Below are 24,494 nucleotides of genomic sequence, written 5' to 3' on the forward strand. Positions count from 1 at the left end.
TATAATAGCCTCGTTGTGATTTGTCTGTGAAAATACTTATCTGCTCCAGAGTGCGATCACTCAGAGTGTTTAAGGATTAAGAGGGGAGGTGGACGCTCAATTTTAAGTCTACACAGTCACAGCACGAGTGGGCCGTGGTACAAAGTGGGCGAATAGAAAAAGTCTAATTGAAATGCACTGTTTGAGATGGAGTTAAAATGCAATCGCAGTCAAAGATTGTGTGTATCGTCAGGCATAGTGAAGCCTGAAATCTGTGCATGTGCTCTGGTGTCACACTGTCCTGCACTTTTCCACCCAACTCTTTGACTTTCTGTTTGTTTGTCCTTTCTCCAGAAAGAGTTCCTGGCAGCACAGACTGAAAAGGACATCTTTGCCCATCTGGGTCTGGAGTACATTGAGCCATGGCAGAGAAATGCGTAGGCCTCTGCTCCTCCCTTCCTGCCTGGATGATACCCTTTGCATTACATCAGTGTTCTTCCCATCTGTTTGCTCGGCTCTGCTGTGATTCACTTCCAAATAGCTTTTGATTTCTATACACTTATGTGCCATTATTTGTGCTGTTTTTGTCTGCTGTGTGATTCATTATACTTCTTATTCACTATTGTCTTTTTCAACATAAACATCCCTTTGTCACTCTTGTCTCGCTTGGTGTAAGTGTTGCAATTATAGGGAGAGGCACAAAGGGGAAGCATTCGGAGTCTGCATCACTCGGGGAGCCGCGACAGTGCAGGAAAGAAAGGGAGATTGTAAAAGAAATGCAGAGAGAAGCAAAAGAGGGAAGAGGGTGACCACAGACGGCGAGAGAAGGATGGCGAGGGAGAGAAAACAGGAAACGGTGGGAAAAGTGAGGGGGAGGAGAGCTTTTGTTGAGCAAAATGTTGTAATCACCCTCCTCCTGGCAGGAAAGTGCTCAGCATGAAGCTGAGCCAGGTCTCCAGGGAATCGGGAGGTGGGTAATGAGCGTCAGATGGAGGAGTGTTTTGGCATCGCCATTTAGCCTCCATTTAAAATCTCCGTCCACTGGAGTTTATTTAGCTGGCATTCTGCGATGAAAAGACCCATAGCCGCCGCTCTTGTTTCACAATGAGTCCCCTTCCTCAGATGCTGAGCTGAAATAAGAGGCACTAAGCTTCACTGGGAAATTATGAAGAATCCAGACGGAAGGTAAATTAGTCTGCTAACCGTAAAGAATATGGATCTTGGCACTGGAAGCGCCTTTGGCTCGGGTGCATAAAACATCAATTTTCATATTGCTTTGACTTGGGCTTATGTTTTATGTATGACAGTTGTTTTGTATCCTTATTTTTCAAGGTCCCCAAATGAAGATATTTTATTGATCCTTGTGAGCAATTTGGGTAAGTCAGACTAGTTTATCCGGTGATACACACTGTCCTGCTGTCCACACACACAACCCACTTTCCCACGATGCTCATACTCCGGTTTATCCCATGGTGCCTAAATGAGAGCAGAGATAGATGAGTGCAAGGCCTTCTTGTAAAAATACACTATTTAAAGATTTTGAAGTAGCACAGTCCAGCACTTTGAGGACTTGGCCTGGGCTCCTCCCTTTCCCCTTCTTTGTTTTCCTCTCCTCCTTTAACCTCTCTGTCTTTCTTACTCTCCTGCCGCGCTGCTCTTTCAACCTAGCTGACTCAAAACAAACTTTAAATTTGCAGTGTTAATCAGGGGGAGCAAGCTTTAGAAACCCGCTCTCTCCTTGGTTAATACAACACAAGCTACACCACTGCAAAGATAAAGATTTTTTTTTTTTTACCTTAGAAGAAAAACATGAGCGATCCCTCCAGAGTAAAACCAAATCAAGCTGACCTAAATACATTTACATTTGTCCTGCTGTCTTTTTCTTAATTGTTTTTCAAGTGCACGTGGGATTTCTTTTTATTTTCACATTAAATGTTCACCAGTGTAAAGGGATTTACAGGCTGTAGCATTCACTTTAAGAACCTGCACATTGTTGTTTTGGTCTTTGGGATCGCTAAACTGTTTGTCTAGCTGAAAAAGCCAAGAATTAAATGCAGATGGGGCAATTCATTTGCAAGGTCTCACGCAATTTTAAGTGAGAACATAGTTACTGTTTCCGTCAATACGAGATTGCTGTGCACACACAATAATACATTATTCTAAGAGAGTACTTAAACACTTAACCTCAGTGATCTGTGTTAATTTGCCTATTGTAATCCAACCACTTATTTGGACAGCACATAAATAAACATACATTTTAGTTTTCATTAGTTTTACTCATAAGGAATAAAAAACAATTTTTTTTTATGGTAACAAATCTAACAAATATCTAACAAATGCTGGTGTTATGTCATGTAATTGAGATTAACAAAGTGTGATATAAGGAATGATAATCTTCTTTAATCTGGAGATGGGCTGGTCCTGCTGTTTCAGAGCTGTTGTGCTCTAGATGAAAACCAGATTTTCGGCTTGATGGGAAGCTTTTTGTGTGACTTCATACACAACTGTGTTTTTGGAGGGGTCTTCCCTTACCAAAGCAAAAACAAAAAACAGCTTTTCTGCTAAACAACTGAATGATTTCAATGTTTAATTCCACCTAGAGATATAGTTTTAGCTTTGGTTAAATTGCGAAATCTAACTCATTTGTTTATTTCTCTTTCAACCAATCACATGTGGCCATTTTCTAGGCAAATGATTGCCTTTGGCATTCTGGCAGACACTCCCTTTTTTGCATGTTTGATGTCTGAGGTCTGACTTGAGTTGACAGAGGCGTGAACAATTCTTTGCAAGGAATTTGCATAAAATTGCTCAATATCCTGACAAATGACTATCATTCTCATTTCCAATCCTCAGTTTTCTCTCTCTCACTGACATGCAAGCAAGCGAAAGCCTTTGATAATCAGTGTGTGATACTGATTCTTTTAACTCAACCAGATCGATCATGGCACCGGATCTTTATATCGACACTTTGGCGATATGTAGCAGCCGGGTCTTTACTCAGTCCGTGCCTCACAGCAGCCACAGCCTCACTCTCAACCTTTTAATAAGCATGTGGACTAGTATGCAAAAATCTATCAGGCACTGAGGCCCCATGACACTCCCCAGCAGACCTATCAAGTAATCTATATATATATATATATATATATATATACATGTAATTGTAATGCTGTTGTTTTCTCCTGTTTTCCTCTTTTGATGTGTGACTGTAGTTTACTTGTGTGACAGACTTTTTTTTTACCACATAATACTATGCTAGGTTAGGTTTATTTGTGCATTTTTTTAATTATGTTTTGAATACAGTGAGAATTTTAAATATTTCCTAAAATATGATCACAGGATAATGCAGATTTTCAGTCCCCTAGAGATTTAGTTTTAGGTAATCCTCCCTCACATTTTCCTGAAAGTGATATTTCTCCTGTCGTAAAATAAATAAATTCAAAATAAACACAGAGCTGTAACTGTAGTCCGGCATTTGAAAGTCAACTGGTTTGTATTTATATAGTGCTTTTCTAGTCTTTCATATCATTCATTTCTATCACTCATCTTTCATAACCAGGAATTGGGAATCGAACCCACAACCTTTGATCTGAAAGACAACTTGCTCTGCCACTAACGTCACCCCACAAATGCAAATACATGTCAACAATCACAAATGATCACAAAAATAGATCTAAAAATGGCTGCATCGTTTTGTATTCATATTGCATTTTTCTTTCTCCTTGTCTGAGTGTCTTGTCACATCCAAAAAGGTTGTGGGGGCCTTCTGAAGCCCAAGAGCACGTTGTCTCGTAACACGGATACACTGCATTGTAAAAAAAAAATGGCGTAAGGTCATTACGCTGTAACGTTGACAATTTGTCACTGCGCATATTATGGGGTGGATTGAAGGAGCTGATGGTGGGTGGAGGGTTTGCATTGATGGGCAGTGCTCAAAGATTAATGGGTGACTCTTTGAGGAGGACACATGCACCTGGGGGAGCATGCGTCAACCATAAAGCTTCCCTAGAGACGGCCTGCAGATAGAATATGAAGTGTCACTTTTCCCTCGGAAAATGATGCGACAAAAGGCTGTGATGGAGGATGAGTGAGTAGGTGTGTAACGTGAACAATGGTGTGAACACATGCCTTAGAGGTGAGAGCAAGCATCTGTGAATGAAATACTGAAAACGATGCAGAGCGACACGGAGACACGGAACTGGATCAGTGTGATTACTATCCGAACCGTCAGTGCTGCAAAGAACATCACAGTTTTCATCACAGTTTGAGCCATTGGCATATCTATCCTTTCATGTCAGGCATCTAGCAACTGAAAAGCAGAAGACTAAAATAGATTGGGACCAAACACTGATAATGTCTGTGCCGAGCTCCTCAGGCAAACTTTTTCTTGTATTGTATCAGAAGACAGTGATTTATTGGCTGTGCAGTGAGGGCTTGAATGCATGTGTTGGGGCCAGTCAAAGCCAATAGGGGAGGGTGACAGAATAAGGACATGCCGTATCCTTGCCTCTCAAGGCCTGTCACAACGTCAGCTCAGCCAGAGAGAAGTGAAGCTGATATACGGCTTCTGTTGCTGTGTTTCCACAGAGTTTCTGCAAAACACGAGCCCATTTAAATTTGCCTGAAGAAAAAAAAAAAAATAGCATGAAATTGAGAGTTTGTGGGAACAGAGATTTGCTCACAAAGACAAATTCTTATCAGTGATGCCGTGACTTTCAGACTCACTCGGTCTGACATGAACAGAGTGATGTGATGCATCTGCGTTAGCATGAGAAGGATTGCGCACACGCACTCAACAAAATGTAATTTAAGGTGACCTGCTCCCTTCATGATAAATGACCTGCATCCTTAGATTTCAGGGAGGGCGGACGTTTCAGAGTGTGGGTGTCCTCCTGCGCAGGTAGCTGAGGAATGAGAGGATTAGAAGGAGGAGATGAGCCATCTGCTGTAACATGTCACCACACTGATCCCTCTACTTTCTGCTTTGTGGCAAACAGGCGAGGGGGAAGAGATCCGTCTTTGTACAAATGTGTTCATGCACAGCTTACCTTTCAGCGCGAGCAGTTGCTCATGTACTGTACGTGCCTGCACATCTGCATTAAAGGATACAGCTTTAATGAAATGAGCTTTTCCCAATAGTTAATTGCTTTCCTAATTGTTAAAATGCTTCCGAGTCTTAAATATTATACAAATATGAACTTTAAATTAGACACAATTAATTTTTTAAAGAGTAAATCCTGCTATTTTACATTTGAATTTTAGTAGTTATGAATATTATTCAGTCCAGAAAGAAAAGTCGAACAGTGTCTTTGTCTGAGTTTACAGGCAGGGAGAGTCTCATAAAAATATGTTGTCGGCTGCATTTATGGGAAATGTAGGATTTGTGGAGCCATAACTAGGAGCCTCTGCATTGATTTTATCCAGTGAAAAAAATCTAACTTATTTAGAAATGCATCACTAAATCGCACTTATTTAAATAAGGTACAACAAATGCAAATGAGACCATTCAGTGACACTAAGAGAAAGATGTGCAGTGCTCATTATTGACTAGTTCCATTCCATACATGGATTCATACAGTTACACTTGAACTCATCCTGACCTCACCTTGAGTAGAGCCGAAACCATGAGGAAACACATTCTTCTCCTACTGGATTGCACTTTTACATCAAGTCATAAATAAATCATGGGGAACAAAAAATATAAGTAACAACTACAGGATATGACAATAAGAAACTGATATTGTGTCTGTGTGTAGTGAAGAAGGGTTTGCATGTTTCTTGACTGTAAAGAGCAAGTGTGCAAGCCTGTGTGAGTGTGAGTGTGAGTGTGTCTCCGTCTCCATCTTTCTCTGTCCCAGTCTCTCCAGTTGCTCTGTCGGCTATTCCAGATGGACCTACTTCCATATCGGCCCGCTAATGAGGTGATGCTGTTCATTCTGTGGATATTTGAATGAAGAGCCAACCATTTAACCCTACACACCACCCTCAACCCCAGTGTATTTTTAGTCTTCACCTCATTTCATGCTGAATAAACACCTGTGCTTGGTGACCTGTAAGGCCAAGCCACATGTCATTCCTTAAGATTAAAAGAGAAAAAAAAAAGATTGAACCAGTTGATAATATTTCTATGAAGAAGCTTTTTCAAAAACCCAAGCCAGAAATTCTACTGAAGTGAACAGATTTGAAGAAAATAGAATAGAGTCAGTGAGATTCTAAAAGCCAAGATTCCTCCAACAAGAGTTTTGTACGCCGTGTGTTAATGGATAATCTGACAATTCATTTAAACAGTTATGGTGTTGGTGAGCTGATTTCGGGGCAGCTACACAGGTGGAATGGTGGGAAGGACATGAAATGCCAAGCGGGCTCACAGTTACAGAGAAAGTCAGAGAAAAATGCTGCACAAAAACCACACATCTGTGACGGACAAGGACTTTTGCTCCGGGGAGGACGAGTCGATGTGAAATACAGGATTATTTTACTGCACCACGTTTGATTATTGTAAAACTCTAGTCTGTTTCATTACCATTGTCACTGTTGCATCATTTCTTGCGCCCCTGCCTTTTATAATGAGGCCGTCCTCACTGGAAAACTGCTACATAACTTGTGTTATAAACGAGTCGAGAGCTTGAATCGCTCAAAAACAAAACCTCAAGCCCTGCTACCACTTTTTAACAGAACCTTTAGCAACAATTTTAGGCAACATCACACAGGCAACACAGCAAGGACCACAAACAAGAATAAACAGCTTAAAGACACAAAAAGTAAGCAGCTCCAGAACATCAATCAGTGACTGTGCAGCACTGACTGTCAATGTGTTAAAGCCAGAGCCAATTAACGCGTCTCAGCAATGGATAATGGAAAATGTTATATATGGCACTAATGCAACATTACTAATGTCAATAACACTGAAACCAACCGCCAGGAAGATGGTGACAACATGCTATAAGTCAATGATATTGTTAGATTCTAATACCAAATTTGCAAAAGTAACAAGATAAGACGGTTTGGTGTTGATGGTTTAATATGGCATAGCAAAATTGGAGTTTTCTTCAAAGAAATCATGTTTTTCTTTCTTACATCTCCTTCTACAGTCTGCAGTGGTTTCTTTTAAAACTTCACCATGATCTTTAGCAATAGACTCCCTGAATACGTGTTTACTTTGTGATAATGGGGGTGCTTATGTGATTTATGGTGTTGCTACAGATCAGGAAAGTTAATGGAACATGACATACTGTACATAAAGTTAATGTGCAGCGTCTCGTCAGACACCCTGATAGTCAACAGACTACAAAGGTTCAGATAAGTCAGTTTAACCCTTTAACACAGAGCGTATCGCAGACAGCACGTTTGCGCATTTTGCATTACTGTAATTACGCAACGGTTTGTACTACCGGTATCTGTTATTTTAAATATGTGTCATAGTGTTCAAATTTCAAATTAACACGCAAAAGTACAACGTTTTATTTTTTTTAAATAAAACAAAAGAGTTAATACACTATTTTCACATGTAGTAAATTGTAAATAACTGTCTGGAAAAATGGACAAAAGCACTTAGTGACAGGAAATGTTTGCAGTTTTAATAAGCAAAAGAAAGTCCAGACGGACATTTTGAGGCTTCGGTGTTATAAGGTTGGTAAACAGAAAGATGAGGTATCCAATAAAACACAGAGGCATATTCAACCAATCAGATCAGGGGAGGACGGTTAACAAGACACAGGTGTAGGTAATTAGGGCGGGGCAGACAATCAGCACAGGTGGGGAAGACAGAGACCGGCAGGAAGACACAGGAGGGGAGGAAATGAAGGGACTTGAAAAGAGAGGTAATTATATATGGGCAACAAAACAAAACTGGAAATAACAACAGAAAATCTACAGCAACAGAAAACAATAACTTAAGGATAAACTGCTACGACATGTTTCCATTGAACCCTTGAGGTTTTTGAGCATCGTATTTGATAATTATACTTTAGAATTACTATCACAGAAACAGAGACAGGATGAAGCAAGCGAGGCAAACTAAAATAACATAAAAGTTATCATAAAGTAAACAGACCAAACAGTCGAAGAGGATGATGATGGTGAAGATAAGCGACAGCAAATGCAAACGGCAGACAGAGGTGGTATAGATTGGTCGCGGGTGGTATTTTGAGATCTTCTCATTTTGGGACTCGTTTTCAAAAAATGCCATTTCAGGGCTCCCAAAATGCTTTTTCCTTGTGGATAAAACGCCGATACGATAAAAACTTCAGCGGATTCACCTAGACTCGTTTTCATGTGGACACTAAAGCATCAGTCAGCAGGGGGTAATATTGCTGAGCAGAGACACAGAAAGATAAAAAGCAACCCTCGATATCAACACAATGGCCATACCATTGTGTTTCAATAAAAAACCTTTAGAAACTGAGAGATATACCTCGAAATGTCAAACTTCATCGGAAACTGTCAGAATATTATTGAACCTTATTGAGGTTGTAACTGAAGCGAACATAAAGCCATGATCTCCTTTTTTTTTTCCACGAGCACTCATTGTGTCAGTCTGGATGATTGCTCGTGTTAAATGGATTTAAAAGAGGACATTGATGTTATCACTGGGTGAATCCCAAGGCATCTGTAATTGTCAGACAGGCACAAAATGAGTCCCTGCCCTAATTTATTTGACTTACATTATCAACACACAAGAGCAGTCACTGTGTTTGTTTCGACCGCACTTTTTTTTTAATGCTAATTCCTTGTTAGACTTTCAGTGACACTGAACCTGTTCTCTTTTCTACATTTAAATACAGATCACAGGGTAAATCCTCATATCCTTAATTGATTACTGCCACTGAGTATCATGGCAACCACAGGTAATGTTTCTTTGTGTGATGGTGAGTCCAACGATGGTTAAAATACTTGGCTTACATTTTGCCAATGGCAGTATTATAGTCCATGTCTCACTCTATGATGTTTACACACCACCCAAACAACGTGCACCTGTGAAACAAGTTCGAAATCAGGATGAATATGGCAGTGAATAAATGTTTCTACTTTCCTGAATCTAACAACAAAGCACCCAACTGGAGATATGACACACATACGTGCACAGTGTGGTGACAGGGATTTTAATTTACACTTTCCTTCACACCTTTCTGTCTTATTGTCAACCCCACAGGCAGGAGGAGGGTGATCAGCGCAAAGGGAGCAAAGGGAATAAAAATCCATTTGCCATGTTACCCATCTTGTCCAAAATAGCACTATAGGTTTAATAAGACATGTATTAGTGATTGTTTTGAAGTATTAGTGAAGAATTGCAGTTGGATACTTGCCAAAGACACAAGAGGGTTTTTTCTTTCGGCTGCTCCCAATTTTGGGGAAAGTTTGTAAATATATTTTTAAGCTGGATACTCTTCCTGATTCAACCCTCTTCACTCTGGGGGCCGGTATACACCCTTTAGTTGATTTGAATGGAAGTGTGTTTCATGTTTTTATGTCTGACTTTTCTGCCACTGAGTGACAAATTACCTACACCTGTTGAACTCTGCCCCTCTGTGATGGACATTACAACAAGCTAATGGGAAAGCAGAACTCAACTATAAGCACCTAATAGGAATGGAGAGAAGAGGCACGGAAGGGAAGCAGAGACAACAGTGAACAGGTTAATGCTGTAGACCAGTGTTTCTTGGGGACCCACTGCCCTGCATGTTATAGATGTTTCCCTGCTCCAACATACCTCATTCAAATGAATTGGTTATTATCAGGATTTTGTGGAGCTTGCTGACCAGCTCACCATTTGAATCAGGTGTGTTGGAGCAGGGAATACACAGTGCGGTAGAGAGTGGAAGACGCTGAACTGTCAACCAGGACAGATGATGGGCACAACTCCCCTGTTTCAGCTTGCACTTTTAGAGTTCTCCTTTTTATAGAAACTTTTTTGCCTCTTTAGCACAATTTAAACTTGTTTTGTCAAGCTCCTCCTTGTCTCCGCCTGCGTCTCACCTCACCTGCGTCGGGAGCACACCTGCTCTCAATCTCTTCAATCGCCTTCTTATTCTCTGGGTCTGCAGCCACTCGTTGTCAGTCACCTTCATGTCTGTATTCTAACGCATCTCCACTGCAGACCCCTGTTTTTCTTTTTTTCTGGTTGAGCCATTTTTAGAAAGGGGCACTGAGGCTTTCTTAATCCAGTAAGCATTTCTAATGCTAGCAGCTGGCAGCTCCATGGCATCTTGAGTGTTGAAGTGCTACGAGCTGTGTTATTTGGCAGCCGGTTGTGAACCAGAACAAAATACCAAACCATAAACACAGCTTGCGGCCCACAAATCAAAATGTATTTCGTAACTATCTATTTGTAACTTAATATAATACATTTCTCACACATATCACCTTGATTAATTCTAGAGAACTGTGCTTTAAACTCTACCAGTGGTGCCTGTAGGCAAGGCCATTAAAATAAAACAAGGCAGGTATGGACTTATTTAAATCACTGGAGTAGGTGTTTTTCGACCATGGGATACCAATGTCAATATGTCTGCACTCTGCACAGGAACAATAAAAGATTTGATGGTGTTTTCTTCGTGGCAGAAACTTTTCACCACCATAACAGTATTTCCTTTACAAAGGCTCAATGTGCTTTTCTTGACTTCTCTCTGTCATTATGAGTGTCAACAATGCTTTGAACATTACGGGCCCTTGATGCTGGGTCTGCAGGCTACGTGGTGACAGCTGGGGGTAATTCACTTTGCTTCATTTTGCTCCCTGTTAACGGCTCATGGGATGATAACAGCAGCGCAAAAACTTTAATCATATTCCTCTGCCTTCAAGACAGATATTGCTTTTTCTCCCAGTTTATTGAGTGTCTAGAGGAGGGTTGAGTGTGTGACAGAGGAAAAAAAAGGAAGGAACAGAGGGCAGGATGGAAGGATGTGTGTGAGGCTCCAAGGTGTCGTGGGTGGTTGGAGAACATGTATCATCAATCTTGTACTTGGGGCTTCCTGTACACGAGGTGGCATTAAAATGATCCACAACCTCTTTCCTGGGCTAATAGTAGTGAAATTGAGATATCAGACTGAGATATCCTGGCTAGAGGAGATGGAAATACGCGTGCACACAGCCACACCAGCAGAGCTTAAACACATAAGACAAGCAGAGTGTTCTTCCATGGGGGCTGAGGTGATAATCTAATAGGGACATTTATTTTTGTTTCCTGCTCATGCCTCACTCCTCGCTTCCTCTGTCCTCTTCAAGCTCTGAAACAAAAGCCTTCGTCTAGGGGCTCCGCTGCTGCCGCCTCTGTGGCGTATAAATAACAGTCACACAACAACAAAACAAGTGTAACACACACCATCTGGCTCCCCACCGTTGTTTGCCTCAGTCACAGAGATCAGCAAGAGCTGTGTGTAGAGGGTGAGCTGGAGAGGATCTGGTGAACAGAAAAGCGTATTGAAGCCAAGCATGAATCCTATCTGGTGTTTGTTGTTGTTTTTTCACTTAAGAATGTAATAATACATTCAATGTGTGGTATAGGATTGGCTGAAGGTACAACATGCATGTGTAATGACTGGTGGCTACAAGTCAAATGAATCATAAATCTGTCAACAAGCAGGATGTGGGCTGTAAGCAAAGCTGCCCCTTTTCATCTGCCCTGTTATCTCGGTTTTCTCCATCTCCATCAAATTAAAACGTGTGGAAAAGGCAGAAGCGTATTGCCCCCTGCGATTGTTCTCTAATTTATTTCTGTGATAACAGCCAGATGGTTTTTCATCACTTCCATGAACCCCAATTGATTCTTTGAGCAATGATTGTTCTATTACCAAGAATTACTCATCCATCGATGGGCAGGGGAGAGAAGGATATTAATCAATGTAACCTTTGTAACTAACAGCCTTGTTATTCCTCCAAAGCCAAACAAACTGAGAGTTTGGTTTGTTTGAGGCTCATTATTAAGACCAGTGGATAGCAGACATTATACATTGCTATTGATCATGTGTGAAGGCAGACCTACACAGTCGATACCCACAGCTGATAAAAAAAAGTGTCTTTTAAATTACTGCATCCTGCAGTAAAAAAAACAGTCTTGCTTTGTAGTCTGTGCTCTGTGTGAGAGCTATGGCTTCCATTTGTCCCTTTATCTCATGAAAAAATCCGTAGAACATTTGGTCACAATCAATTTGTTAGTTTTGGGACACATGTCTTCCTTTATTTTTAGTTGAAAATTGTATCTTGTGATTCAGAATGGACTAAACATGTTTTAATCCAAAGCACTTTTTGCATTTAGCTTTGTTTTAGTAGAATAGGGGTAGCATTTTTGAAAAAGTGTGCTTCCCAACCTCAGGTTCCCCTGAGTGGAGAAATATCTTCATTCTGTTTTTTGTGCCCACCAGTGACACTTGGTCCGAGGCTTGAAACTGCATCCTAATTCCACACTTTTTAGACCCACTCTTAGGGGGACGGGACCTCATTCCCAAAATGTAAAAAGTGCCCATCATCTTTGCTAACAGAACCAAGTGTCACTGGCGGGCATGTAACAAAGAAAAGACATTTCTCAACTCAGGGGAAACTGAGGTTGGGAAGCAGAATTTTTTTAAAAATACCACCCCTATTGTAGTAATACAAAGCTAAATGTAAATCAGTGAACTATTGCTTTAACATTTACCTCTTTATTTCCCACCTTTCCAACGGCCCCCTTTACACCTGGCGTTAGAATGCGTTTTCTGTCATCAGATAGCAAATGGACAGCTCTTCACCACATGCATTTACACCTTATATTAACATGTGTCACTGGTGTCCACATCAAGATCTGATTGCTATCCAAACACATCAAGTTGTCTTCAACAAGTGGAAAACTGACAAAAGTCATGTCAGATTAGCTCTGCTCGGAGCCACCAACGTCAGCTCACATAGTTGTTGCGGGTGGAGCGGAGATGCATCGGAGATTCTTTGCATTTACACTCGGCAGATCGGATAAGAATTCGTCCTCGGGTGTATTTACAGCTGTACTTACGTGTGGTCAGGTGCTATCTGATTGTACTCCGATCACAGGTGTAACGGGGGCCAACGTGTTGTCAGGAGTTGGAATCCAACCACGTTGGCTGTGATCTGCAAACAACCTGCTCTACCTCCTGAGCCACACACACAGCCTCCCACACTTCTCACCACATAAAAATGTGACACTACTATTTAAGGGTCAGTTCACAGACTGGATTGCTTTTCCAGCGTTTGATGCTCAGAATGTTTGTGGTGTAAAGCCTTCCTCTGATATACTCTGTTTATTACTGTGCTTTTAAGTGTGTGTCCTACAGATTCTGTTGATCACACCCTGTCAGGTATTCCAGGACACCTAATGACGACCATACACTTGCAGTCCTGTGGCTGAATAGTTCATTTCTACAAGTGTATAAATGAACCATTTTGGTGTACCCTCTGACGGATGAATTTAGTGAGGGTAAAAAAAACCCAGGTGAAACACATTTATTCACTGATTGCCAATACCTATAGCAACACAGGAATCATTTAGCAGTGTGGCATAAACTGTGACAGATCTGGTATTTGGTGTTAATTGTGTGTCTTCACCGTCATATTATCACCATGTGGTCCATTGCTCAGTTAGTGGGTTGCTCACTCATTTGTTATACCAGCCAACCTTATAGCAGGCTAGAACTGTAGCTCTGGGTTGGGGCATTTATGGGCTTCAGCTTAGGAAATGTCAGTTTCATTTCATTGAAATTCATTGAGTATTTTCCAATGCAGAATACAGTCACAGCTCACGATTAATGAGCAAAATCAACAGCACGTTGACTCCAAATCACAACATTGCTAGTAATTCACCAAGGACATCAGAGGAAACATCATGTGTAGAAGCGAATGCACTGCAGTCTCTTTTCACACTAATTAGGTGCTGTGTCGACATGTTCTCACCCAGGAATATTGTGACACTATATAGCACAACCATGGATGTGATGTGTACTAAGGTGATTTTGACCCTTTAAAAGATCATCCTCCTTGGCAGCTGAGTTTTTCGAATCTTATAAAATGAATGAGTGGAGTCAGTGGTTAATGAGCAACGAGGGCAAGTTCACGAAATGCATATTAAAATTAGAATGACACAGGAAATGGCTCAGTAATTAGAAGTGACTATTTTTGCATTTCGCTCATGCTGAGGTTCTTTTTTCGTTTTTTCTTTTTAGAATATTCACACATTAATCTAACTCCTCACCTCTTCAGGCTACTTAGGTCAGTTGTGTCAGCTCATGACATTGAGCCTGCGAATACGAAGTAGAAATAGTTGCTTGAATGTCTATTTAATGGAAATGGCATTTCACGGAACAAACACTTGGCAATATACAATTTAAAATATCACTTAAATCTTACTCACAAGTTAAACATATCAATTCATTCATAAAATAAAAACAGAGCAACGCAGTGCACGGTTCAGCATACTTATCACATCATTATACCTGTCTTCAACAATTCTGCTGCGATGGATCTTTAACAGATGATTCCGGCACCAAGAGAGATAATAGTGACAGTGATAATCATGTCACTAATACTGGTAATAGTGAAACAGATGGATTTCATATGGGTGTTAATATGTGCAAAGATTTTTTAGATGTATCCACTTAACATTCCTCTAGTGTCTGTCTGTGCTAATAAATGACATCTCTGCTCCTAAGGTGTTAATCAAACCACTCTTATGTCTCTCGTCCACACACGCACAGTTACTATGTGAAGTCTCAGTAATGCAGAGGTGTGTTTACAGTCATATTTATGGAATAGCAGTGCTAAGTGCTTCATTAATAAACCTTGCACAGTGCTAAAATGTGGTGTGTGTGTGCGATTTCCCATGCAAAAGTTAGATTCTGTACAGAGTAACTGGATGGGAGCCATGGGTGTACAAACTGGTGTGGAAACTACAGCCATCCTCCGATAAAACAAATTGAATTGATTGGTGTCTGATTAGTTTGTTTGATGTCATAAATGCTGCAGCCACCAGCTCATGACTGAACTGCCGCCATACATTTTCTGCAGGACGAATATACACTATACATCATTTAATGGTTCATCATGAGAGAGAGTTTGGGGCAGAGCATAACACCTGTGCCAATTTTCAGGTTGATTGTGATTGAGTGAAATTGTGTGTGTTTTATTATTTTGGGAATGCCCACATATAATATGTTGTTGTTCATTCATTCATCTTTATCCCCACATGAGGGTCGTGGGGTGCGCTGGGGCTAATCCCATTTCGCCAGTCCATCACAGAGCCAAATAGAGACAACCATTCACTGTTGTGGGCACTATAATTATGAATCCTGTTACAGAGTGAATGTGGTGTCACTGATTGTTTCCCTCCCCGGAACCTTAGTGGTATATTTGTTCTCTGGCTGATTTGTGTGTGACACTGTGTCTTGTTCGGCTCCGTTGTGGCTGCTAGTAAGTGTATGTAACTGCTGAGAACTTTCAGTCTGCCGGCCTTATTAACTGTAACTACAGATCCCATGCATTTTTTTTCTTTGAGGTCCCTGGAGAATAGAAGAAGACACAACCTTGTTCATGGAGTGTTTGGTATACCAGATTCATGATCTTCAACAAACAGAGATAACAGAGACAAATATTTAGCCCTAATACCCTCATGCTTCTGCACCCACACCATGGGGCTGTGGATGAATACTGTTTCTGGGTAGAGCTGTTGATAAAACTCTAATGACATGAAGTGGATGTTATAATAATCTCCTACCTCAAAAACACCAGGAACAGCTTATGTTATTCAACAGTATCTCAGTATATACTGTAGTTTCGAGTTGGGCACTGCACTATGATTAATTAAACATAGTTCAGTCTTAATTGCACTATAGATTAACCAACTTAATCTGACAACCTGTCAACGTCTTGTATCTTCTGTGACTCATCAAGGGCATTTTCAAAGTCAAATCGTAACAATCCAAAACTACCCAAGGACAGATCACATTGTCTTGCCTTGGTCTCACAATTAAGACGCTAATTTAATGTTTAATCAAGACGATTCATTGACCTTAGACTTTAGAAAATCACATGAACTTTAGTGTGTCATTTCAACTTTGGATATTATACAAGTACTGTATGCAGGTTAGCATTATGGTATTTGCAGTGTTCGTGCAGTTCTTTAATGAAACAGCCATTCTTATCACAGCATTATTTCTAGTGCCACCTTTGTAAGATAACTGCACTGTACTGTCCCAAGCCCCCTCCTTTGTGTTCATTTCCATCTTTTTAAGAATAAAATGACAAATAGTCATGAGCAAGATTTTTTCCACCATGTACTTTTCCAAACTCTGACATATTTAGTTTTGTTTGCAGTGCATCAGAAAGCATGCACAAAACAAACAGGACACAATGTAATAGTTGGTGTTGCTTTATGTTTATGATGACGTTATGCTTGATGCATTATCACCACATGTGGGCATGAAAAGAATGAATCACAAACAAAGTACTATATTGGACATGGAGGAGCACATTCTCATAAATATTCCTACTACAAAGCAATTTTTGATCACTGAGTGAAAGGAAACTTAGCGTAAATTGTAACCAGGAAGGCTTCTTTACTAACTCACCCAGCTGACTGTGGGCATCTTTGGAAATGTTCATTTATGATTGTGCTTCGACCCTGTACCACCCCCTTTCATATCAGTCTCCATATCAGGACTGAGCCAAGCAGATTTGTCCTCGTCTGTCCAATTCTCAGCATCTCTCCAGTGTCTGGACCCTGGGGGGTTTACTAGTCTACGAGCAGCCAAATCACATCGATATTACAAGGGGTCTTAGTGCCAAAAGACCCTTTTTTTTTATCACATTACTTTTTCAGCAGTGTGCATGGCAATAAAACTTTGGTTCAACCTCCAGTCTCTCTTGATTGAACTATGTTCAGTAGCAAGACTGTAATTCTATTGTTGCTGACACAAGGTCTCCCAGAGGAAATACTGATAAACAACACTAACCTCTTCTGCTCTCTCTCGCTCTCTCACTGTGCTTATCTGATGTTAATGTGTGACAGGAAGGCCTCTTCAGTAGTCATCGTCTATTATGAGTTTAATTCGACTGCAATATGCCGTGTGAGTGGAGTAATTACGTCTTTGGCTCTCAGTGTAGCAGGCACTCAATTCTCCACAGCCATTTCTCTTCTGGGCCGCTGTAGAAAAAACCCAGCTCAAATTAAAGTGAGAGAAATGCAACTAATGGCATTATTTTAATAGCGAGCATATCTGTTTACTGAACATTCACTACATTGTGTAGATCACAGTGTGAGATTAAATAGCTTCAAACCTCTTAAGGTCCCCTGCTTGCTTTGAATTAAATTCGATCTGATTGCTGTCGTCATTAAAACCCCTAAAGTCTTTTGGTTTCTTCTGAGAGGCAAGAGGGGGAATAAGAGGGGGGGAGGGTGCATGCAAAGCTCAAATTGAAAAAAATAATAGGCATCAGAAATATTAAATTATACTTTTATGTGTTTTTATCACATGATATTTCACATGAGACTTGTATGGCTTCAGATATGCAGTTTTGTCAGCTGTTTAGACACAATACCAACTTAAATCAAGTGTCAACTGAGGACCTCAAATGTCTTTATGATGATAAATGCATGTCACCACTAGGCCCGAGCTCAGACTATGGTTTACATTTCTTTTCGGGCAAAATCCTGCTGTTAACTGCAGCGTGAGCAGATGGTCCACTACTATATAGAGAAGGAGTGCTTTCCCAAAGGAAATGATCCAATATTTGGCAACAATCTCACAGATGTCAGTTTGGAGTGGACTTGTATTTCCTCAGGTTATTTTCACTGGATATCATAAAAAAGCTAAAAGGGGACAGACATTTTTTTTTTGTCCAGTACAGGCATAAACAGTCCATAAAAATTATTGCCACTACTGATTCAGACAGGATAGAATTCGCAGACATGCAACAATTACATCACCCCACCTCTACCCGTGGAACTAATCCCGTCTGAATGAAACGGTATCAAGCAAACACTTTTCAGGAATTACAAGGTAGTTAGTTATACACTTAAAAATGCAGAGCTCTTTTGATTTCCATTAGCACTAACAGATGGTGTGTGATGATACAATTATTAGACACAAAGTGAATAAAGATAAGTGCATTTCTGGATCTCATTAGCTACCATTACACCAATTCAATCAACAGTGAACATCGTTTTAATCTGTCATTTGCTGAGTTTGTTTAAAGAACTACTTTCATTCATCAAGCTACTTTGGTCTCATTCCTATCAGCTCCATTTCCACTCTAATCCTTCGCCTGATGATGACAGAGAAGCTGAGACCACTGAAAGAACACAACATATACATATATATATATATATATATATATATCTATATATATATATATATATAGATATATATATATACATATATAAATATATGTATATATATATAGATATAGATATATATACACAGTACCATCAGACAAACACAAGTACAGTATATTCATTCACATTTTTGTATTACAGCCTCCCTACCTTGTAAACTCTCATGCACAAACCACTGCCTACAAGTCAGCTTGGGTCAGGGATGTGCAATTTGCACTCCCAAGACTAGAGTGAATTTAGCGTACGTTGTTAAATTGTGTTCTTGACAGACATTGCTCTACAAAGCAAAATGTGATCATACAAAGTGTTGCTGTGGTCATCACAGATGTGATCATCAACACTTTGTATGAACACGATATCTGTGTTTAAACTCCAGGTTGTGCTTTTACCAGTTAGTTGCCAGTCTGTGAGTCCCGTGGCAGAACTTCACTGAAAAATACTGTGCCTGCTCAGCAAACTCTCTACAGGTAATAACTGAGATTTCTCAAGGGTAATGGCTGAAATGAGCTCGTCGCTGTAGTAAAAGATGGGGCACATAATATTAGGTCTCCACTTTCTGCTTAATTTAATGTAGAAAAGGCTCATGCAAATGCAGCAAAAACCCGGTTTAGTAGTGTAGCCTTTGCACTCCTTTCAACAAACAGGTGAAGAAAATAACCCAGTACTTGAAATGATTGGATCAGGTTTACATGATGTACCATCTTGACTAATGGCATCAGAGAAAGATGAGATTAAACAATAAAAAGTGAGCCTCAGTGTGGAATTACTGACGGCACTTTGATGTAAATACTCTTCTCTGAAGCTGTTAAAGATTGTTGTCAAGATTTACGCAGGACTGCTTCCTCAGTGCATCGACTGTAGTGAGTTGAGTGTAATTATTGCTGAGGTTTACTACTTAGGAGGAAAGATAAACAACATTGGAATTAAAGATGCAATTTGCTCGTGGCCTTCACCATATGATCTCAGGGCAGCACGCACACACATACACACACACACACATACACACACATACACACAAGCGTTTGTGCAGCATTCAAGGTGAGGATGTAGACTTCTTTACTAACTCAGTCGACATAACCCCATTCTAACCCTAGCCCTCAAACCAGGTCTTAATCCTCAAAAAGCCTGTTAACCCTGTAACACCGAGTGTATCACAGACAACAATTAGGCCACGGTTTGTGCCATCCTACAAATGTGTGTTGTGAAAGAAGTTGCAAATCAAAACCAACATAGGGTTATTACGGTAATTTCACTTGCACTGTTGAGGGGAATCAGCGGATCACTCGTGTGAGGCTCGTGTTAGACATTCTGCTGCTGAAACAGACATGAAATACATGAAATCTTGACTGACCAAGAATACTCATCGTCAACAAGCACACATCATTAAATCTTCACAAATACATTGTATGAATTATTCAGCAGCATGTCATTGTCATTATATGGATGTTTACGGACTGAGCGTGTGTGTATGTAAATGTGAGGACTTGTGTTTATTGTATAGAGCTCTTTATGGATTCAAAACAATAGAGGATGATTCAGAGGGTGAACATGCAGTATAGTGCTTTTCTTTTTACCCTGTATCATATTTGAATTTGAATGCCTCTGGAAACTATACCCTCTGCACCAGAAAAACTTAAGACTACATAGTCATGAATAAATAATAAGAAATCAAGGTTAGAATAAAAACATCCTTGGATGCACTTTAAAAAAAGGGCCAAACTTGAACTTGAAACTTTAATTGAATTAATGAAGTTAATTCAGACTAAAGTTATCATGTTTTATCTTATCATGCATGAAGACAATTTCATATAACTTGAAAATGTGTTCATTTGGGTTTTAACAGTCTTTATGTCTTTTTTCAGCATAATATTAAAATGTCAATGCTCAAATCCAATACTGTGACTTTTTTCACCAGCAGTATGTGGTTTTATGTGGTATCTAAGGGCTAAGATACCAGTGTCTCAAAAGCTGAAACCGACAATAATGTGATAAAAACTTAGTGGACCAAGAATAGATCCCTGTGGTACAACTACCACCCAAACAAGTTGTAGAAAACTAGGGATCGACAGTTTATCTGGGTCCAGCAGACTTTAACCCCAAGTGAAATGGTCTATATTGTTATCACGAAGGTTTTATTAATCGGCACAGTGTCTGATCTATTTCTGTCTCATTGACAATACAGAATGTGGCAATCGTTCCAGGTCTTAATCTTAATATGAAGTTAACTTGGCTGTGGGACATTTTTAAGAACTGGAAGAGACACAAAGCAAATCTGCTGTAGTTGTCTCAGTTACATTTCAGCCACAGTTGACACTTACCAACACATTTTTTTAAGCTTTGTGCACTTCTTGTCTAAAATACAAAGAAGTGAGGGAGAAGTGCAGATTTATAAGTTGGACCTGTTGTGGTCTAACTCTGCCTGTCTCCATCTCTTTTCACTGAATCGGACGACCATTTATCTTTAATGGAAGGCTGTCTTTCTCTGTCCTCTATTTGCAATGCCATGCCACAGAGGAAAAGAAGCGACAAATTGAATAAATTAACTTTAGAAATGCATTTGCTTTGTAGTCACTGTATCATAGATGATTATAGCTTTTATAATTCATATTTTTCTAGGTTGCAGGTTGGTGAAATATTTTAAGGCATTTTGGCACAAGTCAGGTATATAATAAAATGGACACAGTCTTGTGGTTTCCTCCTGAAGACAACCAGTTTATGAGAATATATTGAATAGCCGAGAGGTGGAGGTCTATGGGAAGATGAACCTGTATTGATTTACAATGTTTATAACAAGCTCTAAAAGTTCAGATTCTTATGGGTGACATCACTATCAGTTCCCACTGGCGAAATTGCTAATTTTGCACGACACAGGGCGCAACATGTTTTTATGTTCTCCTCATGTGTGCGTGGGTTTTCTCCGGGTTGTCTGATTTCCTCCCACAGTCCAAACACATGCAATATAGAGATTAGGTAAATTGGACACTCTAAATTGACCGTAGGTGTGAGTGTGCGAGTGAATGGTTGTTTGTCTCTATATGTGTCCCTGTGATGGACTGGTGAACTGTCCAGGGTGTACCTCGCGGATGGATGGATGGCATTGAGTTGATTCATTTCACAATCAGTTTCTTCCCAAATAAGGCAAAGGCCACAGGTTCTTCCCAGATCTTTGTAAAAAAGTAACACTACGTGTGAGACTGCCTCAGCAGCCTGCCCGACAGGTGGGTGAGCCACTCTTTTAATTGATATCCCCATTGTTCCTCCTTGGTCAGGCATGAATCCGTAATCTCAGCGGAGAAAAGCCCTGGCAATTAATGCACCAGCCTTTTACGTCTTTGTGATGTACACTCAGTGGAAATGGAACTGACTGTGGTTATAGTCTTCTGGAGTTATGTCTCATTGGGCAGCTAAATCTTCTGATAACTATTTATCATATGCATCAGTAATTTCTCCTGTGATTTTTTTTTTTCTCTCCACACCTCCCTGACATTATTGCTCTTATTCTTTCAAGGGAATATTGCAATAACATTGCATTAATAATTCAAAATCATTCACTGACTAAGCACTTCGTATGTACCAGTGTGTGTGTGTGTGTGTGTGTGCGTGTCTTGGCTGCACTGGTGCTGAGCACCCGTTTTGAAATCCAGATTGCAATTTATGTTAAAAAAAATTTGCACTGTGTGTGCGTAGGTTTTCTCCGGCTTCCTCCCACAGTCAAAAAATATGCAATATGGGGATTAGATAAATTGGACACTCTAAATTGACCGTAGGTGAGAGTGAATGGTTGCTTGTCTCTATATGTGCCCTGCGATGGACTGGCAAACTGTCCAGGATGTACCCCGCCTATCGCCCTGTGTCAGCTGAGGTTGGCACATACCATGTGGAGGATAAAGTGGTAGAAAATGGATGGATGGATTTCACAACCTGTGCAGCTTGACACCTATACAAGCCCACAGAGAATTATGAACTGATGCTGTCTTTCCCTCAGCTCTACTGGGCTTCGTAGCATGTTGCTTACTGTTTATTCTTAATGAAGCACCCATACATAATAACGTTGTTGTTTTTGTTCTCCTCGCCTAGTATTAACCTAGTTTTCTACTTTTTTCATTGAAAACTCTCTGTAATCCCGTTGCGTGCTGCCCAGCACCACACAGCAGCATAACATAATTTGTGATAGCAATATCTAACTTTGATGCTTCATGGTTTGTCAGATGTCTGCAGAACATTGTCACTCTTTGATCATGTTCATAATTGATTTCTCTCACTTGTGCTGTGCAGCTGTGTAACTTCATATACCGTAGATGGTATAACATGAGTCGTGACGCAGGATTACAGGGTTCTTTACATAAAAGAGCAGCGGGCACAGTAATATATAGTATGACTCTTCTGATGTCTTAGCTTCAGTGGCAGCAGGATGGAAATGACATGTCTTTTGGCAGGTGTCTGTTGGCAAGCTACTATTTTAATCTGAAAAGTGTGTCATTCCATGTCAGTCAAATGCCAGTTTGGAAAATATCTGTGGAATCATACATACCTATTTGAGAAAATATGCTATGCAACCCCCCCACTCTGTGACCTTTAGGTTTTTTAGCATGGAGAAAAATGGAATGTGGACCAGTTGAGATTACAGAGTGGATGGTATTTCTGAAGAACCCCATTTAACCTGGTTTAAATGGCAGGAGCCCACAAATGAGTCAGGGATGAACACAGAGGGTTGCACATTCACAAACTGGTGTCACACAGCACTCACAACCTAGCTGCTCTGCTCAGGTTTGACAGAAGATAGAGTGAAACCTGTTATTTTAAATTTGAATGTGGGCGTTTGCACGAGGGGCCTTAAAGTGTTAGTGGTCAGTGTGCACAGGCTCCTCTTTTTTTGATAGTCTCATTTGTTTGTTTGACGTTTACTTGAAGATGTTTAAATTGTCTATCCCTACAACATTCTCATGCAATCAAACCTTCATTTTGAGAGCAGGTATAATTTCTGCTCATATCAAAAGCATTCAAGTGACAAAAGAGTGGCTGTTTTTGTGAAACAGTTACCGGAAACTGTATCTACTGTATGTACTGTATCTGTCACAGACTCATGATGTGAAGCATGAAAATAGATAGAGAAAGTTCATTATTGACTTTATTAAAACAGTAATAAACTATGGTAAGAAGTGTTTGATTGCTCTAGAATGGGTCCTGCTGTATTAATTGCAATTTCAGTCTGGCTAATATAATATTATTTATCAACATTCTTATATCTTAGCCCTCATGGATGCCTTTACCACCAATCTCCAATGTCAGTTAAAGTCAGTGGACTCTGAGATCATGCACTGTTAAACATTAAAGCAATATTAATACAGACTCCTCTGCGCCCTTTTTCCAACATGAATGTGTGGACACAGTGGATTGGAGATTGGAGATTGTCTCCTTTCATTATGTTATGTTATCATTTGTTTGTTAGTTTGTTTTATGATAGATTACCCTAATTTCAAAAAGGTTAATAATGACCTATAGACTGTAGTGTAGTATTGTGTAGTATGTTTTTTTTTAGTGATGCACTGATAGTGTGGGGTATCAGGACCAATGCTGCCCTTATGTACTCATATTGGTATTCATAAAACTACTCCGATGCTGCTGCATCCAATGCCACTTTGCGTATCTTCAAGTGAGCCGAGCACCTGCTCAGGGTTAGGGTTAGGCAATGAGCGGATGTGTCGCAACGTCAACAGATTAAAAATGCTTTAAGAGAAGCAATGGCGACAAAAATAGAGCAAGAGAAGGAGGCGAAAGGTAACCCTTTAAACACGAGCAAATACTGAAAAAGCTAAAGAAACAACATGACGTACAGCAAAGTATTTGCCACTCATGTAAATGTGTTTAAATCTAATTTAAGTGTTTAACTGTTCCCATACTTTTGCTCACATTACTTTTGCTCAAATTTGTACTCACTATCTATTTTCAAGATATATGCTCCACGTTTGATTCTATTTGGCACAAGGGTCATTACGTTTACATTTACAGAGTTAAATTAACATTAAAATTGATCATTTCCCAATATTCACTTGCTTGGTGACAAAGCCCAGTGTTTTAATCGAAGAATCCTGACAGCTATGAATTAATGAAGGCATAAGAAACCACTAAATTCCCTTTTAATTAATAATTGGATAAGCTTGTATTTAAAGTTTTATCAACACTTTTAGGG

General features: G+C 40.0%; 1 protein-coding gene across 2 annotated transcripts in view; it reads left to right on the forward strand.

The window, feature by feature from the left end:
• dntt (deoxynucleotidyltransferase, terminal) overlaps positions 1–633 on the forward strand; it is a 73,091-nt gene extending 72,458 nt beyond the window's left edge. For both annotated transcript variants that reach the window (XM_044045201.1, XM_044045200.1), the window contains exon 11: positions 334–633. In XM_044045201.1, coding sequence (XP_043901136.1) covers positions 334–420 — 87 coding nt within the window. In that variant the 3' untranslated portion in view covers positions 421–633. The remainder of the gene's footprint in view (positions 1–333) is intronic.
• Positions 634–24,494: the final 23,861 nt, after the last annotated feature.

This window comes from Solea senegalensis, linkage group LG15, assembly GCF_019176455.1.
Source record: "Solea senegalensis isolate Sse05_10M linkage group LG15, IFAPA_SoseM_1, whole genome shotgun sequence".
In the NCBI taxonomy this organism is placed as follows: Eukaryota; Metazoa; Chordata; class Actinopteri; order Pleuronectiformes; family Soleidae; genus Solea; species Solea senegalensis.